Source organism: Poecilia reticulata, linkage group LG17 (genome assembly GCF_000633615.1).
Source record: "Poecilia reticulata strain Guanapo linkage group LG17, Guppy_female_1.0+MT, whole genome shotgun sequence".
Lineage (NCBI taxonomy): Eukaryota > Metazoa > Chordata > Actinopteri > Cyprinodontiformes > Poeciliidae > Poecilia > Poecilia reticulata.
In genome coordinates, this window is record NC_024347.1 from 7,511,185 (window position 1) to 7,524,839 (window position 13,655).

Here is a 13,655-nt window from a genome sequence, read left to right on the forward strand (position 1 = left end):
AGAATAATATAAAAACAGATCTTTGCAAAAACGCTGTGTCTAACATTTTCACCCCAGGATGTGTTTGCTGCTCTGCTGCGCAGCTTGTCACTTTCTGAGCCATCATACATGAACCTTATCTGGAAATTCCCTGTAAATGTAAATCTTCTACAAAAACATGTCTTCATCAGCTGTCCTTTGCAGAAAAATAACATATATGTACATGTTGTGGCATCTATTATCAAACTAAGTCGTGTTGCAGTATTTTATGCCATGGAGTCTGTGGAGACCAAATACATTCTCAGATCTTTTTCCACAAGAAAAGTGTCAAATGTGGAGAGCAGCTGTATTTCTGCCACATTGTGATGAAATTCTCTGAGGCTGACTGCAGGGGGAAACAAAGATCCTTGTGAACTCACCAGCGGTTGTTGCGCTGCCTCGGTTTTGTTTATTCTCAAGTGTTTCTACACTTTAACTCCGGCTACTGACTGTGTTTTTTTGGAATGGCAATCTGGGGTTTGTTTTGCTCATAGTTTGATCACAGAGTTTAACATGTCAATTAAAAAAAGAAAAAGAAAGTCATAGTTTTACTTTGGAATTGTGCCGTTTTTCTTGAGTGAAAATAAGAGACAAGTTTGACCTACTTTGGTTATTAATGCAAATTCAAGCAGTCCGGTCATTAGAAATTGTTCCATGTGTTTAACATCTGCAGCAAATTGTTATAGTTAAAGCATTTTCAACAGAACGGAAACTGTTTGATAAATTTGACCACACTCCATGCTTTGACTCAGCCAGCCCTGACCAAAATACAAAATAGTATAACTGACAGGAAAGATCTCATTGATTTACTAATTGTCACATTTTTCTTTTTTTATTCTTAAAGGAACTTGTGGCCAGTAAAGTGTGGGGGCAGTTCAATATGCTGCATGAGGGAACACAGAGAGAGAAGCAAAGGTCGTGCTCAGCCATTCACTGATCACAGTTATGCTTATGTTGGTTGCTTTGGAAATCACTTTCTGTGAACTCAGGTGTCTGTGTTTATGTTTAGGTGACCCTTAAACTGGGTGAAACCAGCATCTGGATCTGGATACACAGAATTAATGTTTGATGAACTTTTAAAGATGACAATGCTGTTTTTTTTGTTTTTTTTTTTAATGAGAACAAAATAAGAAAAGAAATGCCACATAAGCTTAATTAAGGCTAAAATTTTCAATATTTCACTCATTGTCTGAGTGAAATAAAAACTTTGCTAATAAAAACTTACCACCTGTCAGCAACTGTCTATTTTCAGCTGGAGCATTAACAGGACATCTGGTTTTAGCTGTTTCACCCACTTCCATGATTTCAGTAAAAGGGAAGTTAATGTTGCAACTTTGAGGTCTTTTAGAAAAAATAGCTCAAAGTCTAGTTTCACTTACTACACGGACCTCGACCTGTGAAGCTGGAACCTGTCCCTCTAAGGTCAGAGTTTTTTCATGATCTAAAGCTTGCCAGAAATGTGTTCCACTTATCTGACATATTTTTCATTGCTAGGAAAGAAAAGTTGTACTTTGTGGGGTTTTTATTTGGCAAACAAGAGACTGAAACTTACCTAACAGAAAACGGGCGGGTATATTTTAGATTTTTTGGAAGAAAGATTTAATTTATTTCGTGTCATAGGTATACTTTGCAAAAAATTGAGACATGACTACAATGCTCTTTTAACATTTATCAGAAGTTTATGTTGCTCTTTATTCAGAGTAACTTCCTCCAGATGTAGAAACACTGTAATTTACAATGTGAATCATATTTATTTTTCTATTACCAGCCTTTTGTCACATTTAAATATTTCAGTCAAACAAATATTGACATAAGTCAAAGATAGAATTAGTCTAAAAATTATCCAAACCAACCTAGTGTTGTGTGATAAAGTAACTGCAGAGACAACTGCAATAGGACAGTATTAGTGATAACTAGCAATGAGTTTTTTCCATCTCTGTTGAGGAACTTTGGTCCAACTTTCTTTGTATAATTGTTTTAATTCAGCCACAGTGTAAGGTTTTTAAGCCTGTTTAAAGTCAGGCTTAAAAACTGACTTTAAACAGTCAGTTTTTAAGCCTGACTGTTTAGGCTTTAAGCATGAAGTATTGCTCATGACTTTTTCCCCTTTTTCTTTGCTAAAGAGCAGACTTCATGTCTCCATCGACTGTGTTGTTGTTTAGGTCTGTAAAACACATTGTGGTACAACTACCATGTTTGACTATAGTCATTGTTGTACTCTTTGGAAAAACTGTGGTAGTTTTCCATCAGATGTAACCACATCTTTATAAAAATTATCTTCGTGTAGTCACCAAGATGTCTGTTGTTGGTAGATGAGAGGAAGGCCTTTGTGTTCTTGCAGTCAGCAGTGTTTTGGGGTGTTAGCCCTTTCATGCAGGAATTATGATCTAGGATTTTTTTCGATTTTTTTTCCTTAAGGCATAAAAAAAAGGTAGGAATTTGTTTTTGTAAAAATAAAATAAAATTTGTATTTTTTTCGGTGATCAATTGTAATTTTCTCCAAATACAAAGTTGTTATTTGGAGTTATCTGATGTCACAATATTTTTTTTAACTGCAATATTTTTTTTTTGCAATTAAATGATGCAATATTTTTTTAACTGCAAGAGTCATCTACAGTAGAAGGAGGGACAGGGTCGGTTGGCATGCTTTTTTGTCTGTCGGCCATATTGGATTTAACAAAAATAATTTCTTGCATTTGCAGCTGATGGCCAGTAGTTGATAGKGTATTTTATGATGCATTAGTGTCCACTTCAGTGGTCTGTGTGCATTTATAAATAAAAATCCACAATAAGCACAAGATTCACTCTTGGAGTAACTTTGGCTGGGAAGGTTCTCTACTGTTTCATGTTTCCTCCATCTGTAGATAATGATTCACACACCGCAGTTCTTTAGAGTCCCAAAGCCTAAGGAATGGCTTTGTAACCCTTTCCAGACTCAGAGACATCAGAGACTCTGTCTCCTGTCTGTTTTTGAATTTATTTAGACCAGGGTATGATGCGCTGCTTTAAGATTTTTTTTTTAACCCACTTCAATTTTATCAGACAAGTTCTGTTTACGGGATTTCTTGGTTTAATGGATCAGGCGATAGTGAGGAGTTTTGATTTGAACCAAAAATATGTTGTTTCATAGTTAATCTGTGATGTAATAATGAGAGGCAATTATATTTTCCATATGGGATCAGTTTTGTTTGAATAACTAATTAACAATAATAATAATGTTTGTCCTAATGAATAAAATCATCTTCTGGAACCAGCTTTTTGTAAGTACTGTGGTCGTCGTATCTGACGTGTAACTTTGTTTATCTGAAACATTTAAGTGTGACACAAAAGGAAATTAGAAGAAATCTTCAAGGGGCAAATAGGTTTTCTCAGTGATTAATATAAATTAGCAAATTCTGATTTGTTTTTCATGTTTCCATGGAAGTTGTTACTCTTACAAGTCTTCTGAACCCTAAAACTAAGCCTTTCTTTGGTTATGTTTACATTTATTCAGTAATGGTCTAGTATAGTGTTTCTCAACTTTTTTTGGGCCAGCGCCCCCTAGCCTTTATCCAGGTCCCTCACCGCCCCCCACCAAAGAATTTGTAGGCTACTTTGCACTGACTATTATTTTATTATTAATATTACTATCAATATTGTAGATGTTTTGATTTTTATGCTTGTTTCTCTATTTATCATCAAAAATAATTTCCCAGAGAACAAAAAAGCCATGTGAATAGAAATTATTTTCAAAGGTGTCTAAAAAAATACAATGACTGGACATTCAAGTTAAAATTGGTAGGCCTAACAGCAGCCAGAGTGAAGAAAAAAAATTCTTATTCTTTGCCATTTTCTAGTTGTTAAATATTCCACAAAATGACCAGATAAAAGATGTAAAACAATGCCAGTTTAAACTTTGAACTACTTGCAAAACAACTGAGCTCTGCAACATTAAAACATGGATAGACCCGTAACTACATTAATCATAACTCTTCTTCTCTTCAGTGTTTCTGTCGGTTTATGGTGGTGCAGCTCTGTGTTGCCTTCAGGAGAATGGGACATCAGAATTAATAAAATTTCACCCACATGGCATTTATTGTGCAAACCAGAGCTTTCAGTGGAAAAACAAAAGTTCCAGGTCCTTTTAATGCCATACAAATATGAGATAGAAATATGGATTATATCTTTATATAAATCTGTCTAATGAATTATCAGATTAATAGTTTTACTGGACATAAATTACAAAGAACAAATCTGGTTCTTAATCAAATCCTAATGAGTCAAATTGAAAGTGTCATGGAGTCATCAGCCTCTTGACAATAACATTGACATGAAAAATAATATTGCAGAAATATATATATCAAATCTAATTAAAAACATAAATAAGTGATCAGTTCTTTACTGTTATGGTCTGTAATATATATTTATTCTCAGTATTAGATGTGATCTCAACAAACCCATAACACTTCAACAATATTATTTTACCTTTTATCTGGAAATAGAGTGTTTATTCTTGCCATACAGTCCTCTGTATTAAGTACTGCTCGAAAGGTCTTGCCATACCAGTTTATTCCTCTGTATTTACTTTAGTTTCTTAGTTTATTCTTGCATTTTGTTTTTCATTCATTTCCATTTAGTTTCCTTTGATTAGTTTTATCCTCTCTTGTGTTATTGCTATATCCACTTTAATTTCTTTCATGTTGCTAGATTTATTTGACGCTCACCACCAGTAATCTTCACTCATCACCTGCTGCGCCACATCATGTGTTGATTTTTCACTATTCAGCGTCGGATTCTCTGTTTTTATGCCATCATTCATATCTAGTTTGTCGCTCCGTTTTATGTCGCGCTTCTCCTGTTTCAGAGTTTTGCGCAATGTGCGCCTCGTTTTTTTTTGTTTTTTTTTTTTAACTTCCTATGGTGCTCAGCATTCAGGAAACGTATCGACGGGGAAAAGGCAGACTGACATATACCTTTTAAAACAACGGAAACAATTGCGGTATTCCGATTATTGAAATTTAAAAGTGCTGTGGTACCGTTGTTCCATCACACCCGTTTCATACCGGACCACTTACCGGTTTTATAGCGTTAATACCGATGTTAACGCTATAAAATGAACACTCTCTATTGTGGTATAACCCATGGAGGGATTTCTTTATTTAAATGGGTTAATTTTTCAGAGGGATACACAGTAAGGGTATCGTGATTTTAGTAATTACATGTTTATAAGAGTGATTTTCTGTTAGCCTTCCATGGAAGCGGGCAGCCTTCAAACGGAAATAAAACACCTTTTAATATAAGTTGCTGCTTTGACATGATCACAGAACTGCCAAAACATATGTACAAAAATACCAGACAAAGTGARTCACAGCAACGTCATCAGCCGGTGTAACGCTGAACTGATGCGGTGAAGCTACCAGTAGCCGGAGAACGGAGCTGTGCCAAAAGCTAACAAACACTGAAGAGAAGAAGAGCTGCCATCGATACAGTTACAGCCAAGCATGATTTAATGTTACACAATACAATTTTACCAAGTTGCTCAAAGTCTAAACTGGTATTGTTGTGCATATAAGGTGTAAAGTTTACTTTCGACCAAACGCCCCCCAAAGGAATCCCAGCGCCCCTCCTTTGTAAAAATATCCGCCAGCACCCCTTGTCGTCCTCTGAACGCCCCCCGGGGGGCGGTACCGCCCACGTTGAGAACCGCTAGTCTAGTAACTCAACCTGCATGAAAAGGTAAATTGAAGAAAATGTTGCATATGAAAGCAGTCTGATCATGCAAATTCATCTCAGAATTATGGAACTTTTTTCTTTTCTTTTTTAATAACAGGGACTTGAAAGAGCAAATATTTTTTTGTATACCAAACCTGCTTTCAAATTTCTACATCTGGACATCATCCAAAAAGTCATCAGATTTCAACATCCTTTAGCTCTTGCAAGAAATTGGTTAAAAATAGGGTTATTGTCAATGTAACACCATGTGATTACTTTTATTATTCCAGATCATGGCATCGAACAGCACCTGGCTGCAGGCAAATTGCACTGATGCCTGTTTGCATCCCAGTTCCTCCACAGGTGTAGCCGTGGGCCTTTCACTCTTCTTTATCTTCCTTACCATTGTGATCGGAGTGCTTGCATTCATTTACTGGAGTAAAATCAAGACTTTGCTGGGGTCAATACAGAGAAGAGACGAGGAGAAGGAGGTCTCTGCTGAAAGCCCACAAATTGATGATAACCAGTACACCAGTATGACAAGAGAACAGCTCCAGCTCCAGCCCCAGCCCCAGTCTCCAATCTATGAAAACCTGGGAAATAAGAAGGCTACATTCAACAGCCCTGATGCAGAACAGAGCAGGTAGACTATGTTGTGCATACTGAAAGATACCGAGAAATGTATGTGTGAACCAGTTATGTGACTTTTGAAACTGTCAAATTAGACTCGTGCAGAACAGAAGCAAATAAAGTAATGCTCTTTGAGTGTATGTGCATGTGTGTGTGTAGGTGTGTGCACGTGTGCTTGAAGGTGGGGGCATGGGGTTAATTTTCTTACTTTGAATAAAACAATCTTTATGCAATACATGCAGAAAACTACCTACCTTCCCACAAGTATCGGCTCCTAGCTTGATGCATTTCAAAGATAACTCTTCTCAGTTATTTAGCTGTGGCAGCTGATTGGTCAGTCCTGGAGTTTTTTCCTCCAATGACAGACAAGAAAATCCACCCAGTTTGTGATGCAATGGTGCTTGCACGTTTTGTGATTAGTTCAATTCTGTTTCTCCAAAGGTTGCCTGCTCAGAGTGAAGAGGACGTGTACATTCAGTGTGAAGAGATAGATGACGGAATATACAGCAATGACCCAGAGTTTAACCCCAAACCGCCTGAGCCCCACGATGAAGACGTCTACCTCATGCCTGATTCCTGAAGGCATGGATGGTTGTCTGTATCAAGCGCTGCATATTTGGAGACGTTTATGAATGAATGAATGAATTTATTTTCACTATGGTCATGTACACTGAGATTCTAGTCAGAAAGAGCTCCAAAGACAGTCTAAGAAATACAAAATATTTCTTAGACTGAAGAAATATTTCTTATATTTCTTAGGCGTTTGTTAACTGATTGTAAATAGAAAAGTTTATGAGCCGCAATTTCTCTGAGGTCTTTCATACATTTTGTTGCCGCATGTAATCAATAGTTGCAGTAGGAACAAAAGGTTTACATACGCTGCATAAAAGGAATGGTCTGTCAAGATATCAAGAAGGGAACTGTGGCTGTCCACAAGTCTAATTCATTGTGGTAACACTTTATTTGAAGGGTTGTGCATAAAACTGACATGGCACTGTCATAAACATGAATATTTATGACTGTTGCCATGAAGTGTCATTTGGTAAATAATGACACTTTTAATGCAAAGTTAATACTTTTAATGGACTTTTAATACAAATTTTAATAGAACTTTGTGTAAAAGGGTCATTATTAACCGAATAATGCAAAGCTTACACTTTTAATGGACTTTTATTTACCGAATGATACTTCATGACAACAGTTGTAAACATTCATGTTCATGACTGTTGTTATGACATGTTTATGACAGTGTCATGTCAGTTTTATGCACATCCCTTAAAATAAAGTGTTACCTTTATTTACCATATGCCCAAACTGAAAAAAAGAATGGAGCTCCCAAAAAAAAAGTTAATGTGTTACATGTAATCGAATCCAGTTTATCCAAGTAAATATAAGCAAATGTAAATAAAGTAAGTTTGACCAACTTGATTTGATTTCATGAAACAAATTTACACATTTGTTTTAGTACATGCTGGAATGTGCCTCATTCAATTACTGCAATAATTAAGGCCAAATGCAAACAGCATAAAAATATCCAACCATAATTTCATATGTTCTTTGTCTCAGATATAAATATAATTTGGTGTGAAATGTACAAACTGGGGGCTGCACAGTGGTAGCGCAGTTGGTAGCACTGTTGCCTTGTAGCAAGAAGGTCCTGGGTGGAGTTTGCATGCTTTCCCCGTTCATGGTGGGTCCCCCCTGGGTACTCCAGATTCCTCCCACAGTCCAAAAACATGACTGTCAGGTAAATTGGTCTCTCTAAATTCTCCCTAAGTGTGAGTGTGTGTGTGCATGGTTGTTTGTCATTACTCTACAAGAAGCAAAAATCACCAGATTGCAGTTTGCAGACCATGATATCTTGAGGTGTGATGTAACTTAAACATATGTGTGTGGATATAATGACTGATGTTACACCTGATTTAACCTTCAGAGAGCTGAGGGCAGGATAACAAGTGATGCCTGTACTTTACTCAGATATCCGTTTATTTGTGTTGACATTTATTTTATGGTTGGTCTTCCAAATGCTCTAACTTCATGGCAGCATTTTTTTGTGTATTTTTCTTCTTTCCGTGTTGCTTGTAGGTGTGCTTAGAGTGAACTCACGCATTAAAACTCATTTTAATGCAATAATAATTATCATTTTGAGGTATTTGTATCAGGATTCAGGGTAATTTTGGTTTTTCAATGTGTTTGCTTTCCTGCTTTCTTGTCTTATTATGCTCAACCCCAAGCTGTATCTTTTACTTTGGATCAGTCTATTCTTTGTTGATTTATTTAGGATAAATCTGTTGGTTTGGTTTGACTTTACTGGCCATAGTGTAATAAAAGAATAAACAAAGTTATGATGCAACTTACATGCTCTTACATTTGTAGCATCAACCAATAAATTACTATCATTGCACTTAATTAGGCCTTAATCCCTTTAGATTTATATTCTGCCTATTTCCTACACTCTACTTCATGTTATTAACTTATTTACATTAATCTCATTATTATTATTTTTTTTTTTTTTAGTTTTTTTTTTTTTTAGTTTTTAGTTTAGTGATGGCAACTTACTCATTTGTGTTGAATTAAAATTTTAAAAAAGTCTTTTAAAAAAGTCTTTAACCTACAGGAACTTTTCACTTTGACGTTACTTGAAACAATTAAGTTCAATGCTGTGTTCATATCCTACGTCAGACGCCATGACACAAGTTTCACCATGGGACAGATCCTGTATACTCCAATCAAACAGTGCATCAAGCTCAGTTCTTTATTCAAAGTAGTTTTAATTTTTTTTGTCGAATTAAACCCAGCAGATTGCATCCAGTTATTGAACTGCAGTATTCAGTGCAACTATCCATCTGCCACAACCGACACGGACTTTCAATGTTAATGAAAAGTTAACAGTTAATAACAAGGAGTTTATTTAGCGTCATGCAAATTATACACAACATGCAGGAGAAATAGATGAAGTCAAACTCTGTTTATGTTACTCTCTATCAACATAATGGTAGCTGGAAACCTTAACATTTACTCAGATGGTTCTTGTTAAAAAGAGTTTCAGAAACTATAGGCAAGAGACATTTTACTGTTCTAATTTTTCTTTATGCTATTTCAGTTTCAGTCATTCCAGGAAGCAGGATGAGCCTGGTGACTTTTCATGCTGCATATAGAGGAAGTTCTGAATAAATAAGATGCAACAATGCTTAATTAGTGAAAAAAATAAAAAGAAGAACTGACCAGTAAAGCACAGAAAAATACAGAACAGACTCAGAGAGTTTCTGTTTTTGCTTTAGCTTTGCTTCTTGCTATACAAAAAAAATGTGTGCATCAGGTTTCACTGTGAGACCTGCTGCTTACATGCATGTTGTGACATGTAACCTTTTATCCTCACTTAAATATCATCTTATTTAAATACATGAAATGTACTGTTCCTGTTTTAGGTCAGCTGGTGTTTCTAAATTAATACAAACCTTTTTGCTGTTCTGACCGTTTTTAAGACTTTAAATCAGACTATGCTAAAAATGGTGAGACTGAATCTGTCCTGCTAACAAGCACAAAATTAGGCAATCTTAGTGGTTTTCTAAGTTTAACTGGAACACATTTATGATTTCTAAATTCAATGGAATGCAGTACTACTACAATAAATTTTAAACATTTAATCACAGTGAGAACAGGGCTAGGGTTTTATTAGTAATTAGTTGTATCTATACATTCAGCCATAGCCGACCCATTGAGGACATTTATGATCCTGATGTGACCCAACACGAAAATGAGTTTGACCCCACTGATTTAATTAGGAATTTTCTGTTGGAAATTTCACTTAAGACTACAACTGGAATGCACCCTAACAATGGCGACCATGATAAAGACTGTGACCTCACCCACTTGAGTAATTTGGGTGATATATCCAACTCAAGAAATTCAGGATCTGATAGTGCAGACCTTTTTTTTCTTCCAAAATGTGTGGATGCTAAAGAAGTTATCGTTTCAACAAAAAAAAAAAAAATTAAACTGAGGTCTGATATATTTAGTGCCTGCTTGTGATTATCTGTTTGTTTATTTAGTTGTTCAAGGTTATTAGGTATCCCTTATCCTTCAGTGCAATGACTTCATCAAAACAGTCGCAGGTTGGTGACCCTCACCTGGACTACTCATTAAAAGAGGCAGGGTTATTACACTGTAAACTTTTCACAAAAGTCTGCTACTGTGACTGGCTCATATCAATGTGCCCTCTTTATTGCATTCATCTTTGTTCTCTGGCAACACATATCTGGCCTTGAATTGTGCCTTTGAGATTCCTGGTGGGGATTTCAGTTGTTGCCAAACATTACCTAAGCAGCACAGAAAGGAAATGACCAAAGGAAGATTTGATAATATGCTATAAAAAATATTGTATAGGTTTTTCTCCTGATATGCCAGTTTGGACCAAATTGCCCGGCTGCTTCCGTTTAAGTTAATGAATCAAGGCAACGCTTAGCAACGCTTCAAGGCCATCTGAGAGAGTAAGATCTTATCTGGTCTGACACTCCCAGCCCCTCCTTGAGTTTACTAATCTGAAAAGTATTGCTTTCTTATTGTTTTCTTCCCAAAACATGTCAGGATGCTGATTTTTGTTTTAATCTATCAGATTTGCATAGTGATAAATTCAAGAAAAACTGTTCTGTTTTTTAAATTGAAGTTTAATTAATTTTCAATGATAAAAATGCATAAGACAACAATCAGAATATCAAAGTCCTATAAAACAATGCAGCTCAATGCATCAGGTGTATAAAAATGGGTTAACGGAGTACGTGATATAATACAACAAATAATAAATAAACAAACATTAAATAAATACATGTTTTGTTTTGTTTTCATTTTTAGTGAATAAATGCACTTTTAATCAAGTCGAGTATTTAATTCATGATATCCACCTTTTTAAGAACTAACCAACGTCACACAAGATATTCTTATTTAATGTCATAATCCCTAGAGGAGCATCCATGGATGGGTGGGTGGATGGATGGAGTCTAAAGGCATTGAAACAGTCTGTTGCATGTTCTGCTCAGGCACAGTGACATTTGGTGACGATGAGGTCGTTGAACAGAGTCAGCTTCAGCTTCCCCCTGCTGTCATAGTGCATCAGCACCAGGGGCTCGTACGCTGCCGGTACGCAGCAGGGCCGGGGCGTCTCTCCCTTGGTGATCTGGTGCAGGCGGAACTTCACCTGTGTGTGCATGCTGGCCGGCTTGTAGTTGTGGGGGCAGGTGCCATCACAGAAATGCATGGTGTACTCGGTTGGGGCCACCACCCAGTCCGTCCAGCCAATATCTTTGAAGGATACGGTCGCAGACTTCCGGCAGCACCACCCTCGCTCGTCACAGTTGTCTTCCTTGTTTGAACGGCGCCGCCTGCTGCCCCGAGCGAGGACGGAGTCCTTTAGACCCAGTTCCAGAGTCACAGTTGGCTTTAAGTTGGAGGCTTTCCTGCTAAGTGGAGCCATCCCTACATCTACAACCAGTACTTGATCATCTGTCCACATCCCTCTGCTTGCCTCAGGGCTGATGTCCAGGGTCATTCCTGGGGTCACTGAATTGCTGTCAGTGTAGGTCCACGCAGCAGAGTTTCTTGGCTTCATCCCATTAATTTTAACTTTGATGTATCTTCTAGTTTTGGGGTTGTTACCTAAACCAGAACCGGATACTTTCAGTTGTGCTTGTGCCAGAGTCAGTTCAGAGTGAATTTTTGGGTTCTTTTGGAAAACAGCTCGATACCAAACAATGTGTCGCTGATTGCCCTTCCGTAGAACATGCAACGGCTCGACTAAAAAGCAAAAACAGAAGAGGGGTTTAATGAGAGGACAAAATGGTGGCATTCTGACAGAGGAAACATAAACTTTTCTAAAATTAAACTCAGAGACATCAGTGACATCAGTGGAAACTTGTTAACCTTTCACGCTCATGGAGGAATGCATCTGCTTTCTTTCACAGATGTTTGTTAGCACCAAAATGCTTCTATTTATCCAGAAATCTGCAAAGACCAACTCCAACATTGACCTTAGAGACAAAACCCCATACCTTTAAATAATCAGCTTTGCTTGAATGACATTGTAGTTTTTCTAAACCCATTAATCATCTACTTCTTTTCTAATTTAGCTCAAGCTGCTCTCAAGGACCTTTGACATCAGCCCTGTCATGACAATGACTGAGTTAGGTTAAAGTTTATTTGTAATGTCTTGTGTATACCTGGAAAAAGCACAGTTGACGTGTTGGACTGCCAGGTCTCCCTCACTGACTGGTTGGAGTTTCTCCTCATCTCGCTGACTTTTTCCCTGTAGAGCTTGAACATCTTCCTCAGCTCCCTCTGTGAGGCCTTCGTGGCAGGCTTTGGCTCTCTGTCCAAACCCAGAGAGCCAAGTATCCCCTTCTTCACCGCCTCCAGAATCTGAGCCCCCCGGTCATCAACATTGCCGGTCTCAAGCAGGCCTTGGCACGCAACGTCAGGCTGGAGTCCCCCTGAGGTGGGGACCAATAGGAGCAGCAAGGTGTAAGAGGCAAGAAGAGCAGGAGTGTGTGATGTTCGCATGGTGAGTCTGCTGGCTAGGGTTGATTTATAAGTGCTCCACCACTGTGGAATGGGTTTGTCCATGTTCTGAGAAAAAGATTCTTCACATGCATTATTTATAGTGCTCCAGTGATGCCACGCCCCTAGTTGAATAAGCTGATCTGTGAATGGCTCAGTGTAAGCCACATGCAGAAATGAGGCAACATTTTGAAGGATTGAGTTATGTGGGATGAGGATAGAGCTGTACATGTGGAATTTATTTGAATTACATTTTGATCACAGTTCTTAAAGAATAAATTCTTTATTTAGGTTTTAGACATTTTATTTTCTGTAGCTCTGCAGGTTTTACCTCTCTTTTTTTTACTGAAGTGAATTTGAACAGTTCTTTGTTTTTTTTTTAATTTAAATTCTGATGCATTTGATAATTACAGTAGAATTACTGATAAATTTGGAATTCATCAGAACTCTGTGGGAATCCATGGAGATGGCACTGAGAGAGACAATATTGCTGAATCATCTGATCACAGCACCCAAAAATATTCCCATGTGATCAGCAATGGCACTGACAGGGACAGTTGGGAATTACACCATCGTTCCCAAGGTTACACAGGTGAACCTGTGGAGAGCCCTGTGAAGTTAAACTTTTCTGTTTACATGAAAACTCGGCCAGCTCGGCCAGAGGGCCAGCTGCTGATGCCCCACAGACAGACTGAGGTGATGTAATCCTCAATCCTGAAGGACCAGGTTCAGGTTGTTCAAGGCAGCTGCCGTGTGTTTGAAGAGCC

At 37.6% G+C, this 13,655-nt stretch overlaps 1 protein-coding gene across 1 annotated transcript; it reads right to left on the reverse strand.

Annotated features, from left to right (window-relative positions):
- Positions 1-10,988: 10,988 nt before the first annotated feature.
- Positions 10,989-12,991, reverse strand: gdf15 (Growth differentiation factor-15). Its single transcript, XM_008433449.2, has 2 exons — positions 12,552-12,991; positions 10,989-12,129 (listed from the first exon to the last, which is right to left on the reverse strand). The coding sequence occupies exons 1-2, from the start codon at positions 12,952-12,954 to the stop codon at positions 11,372-11,374; spliced, it is 1,161 nt and encodes a 386-aa protein (XP_008431671.1). The 5' UTR covers positions 12,955-12,991; the 3' UTR covers positions 10,989-11,371.
- Positions 12,992-13,655: the final 664 nt, after the last annotated feature.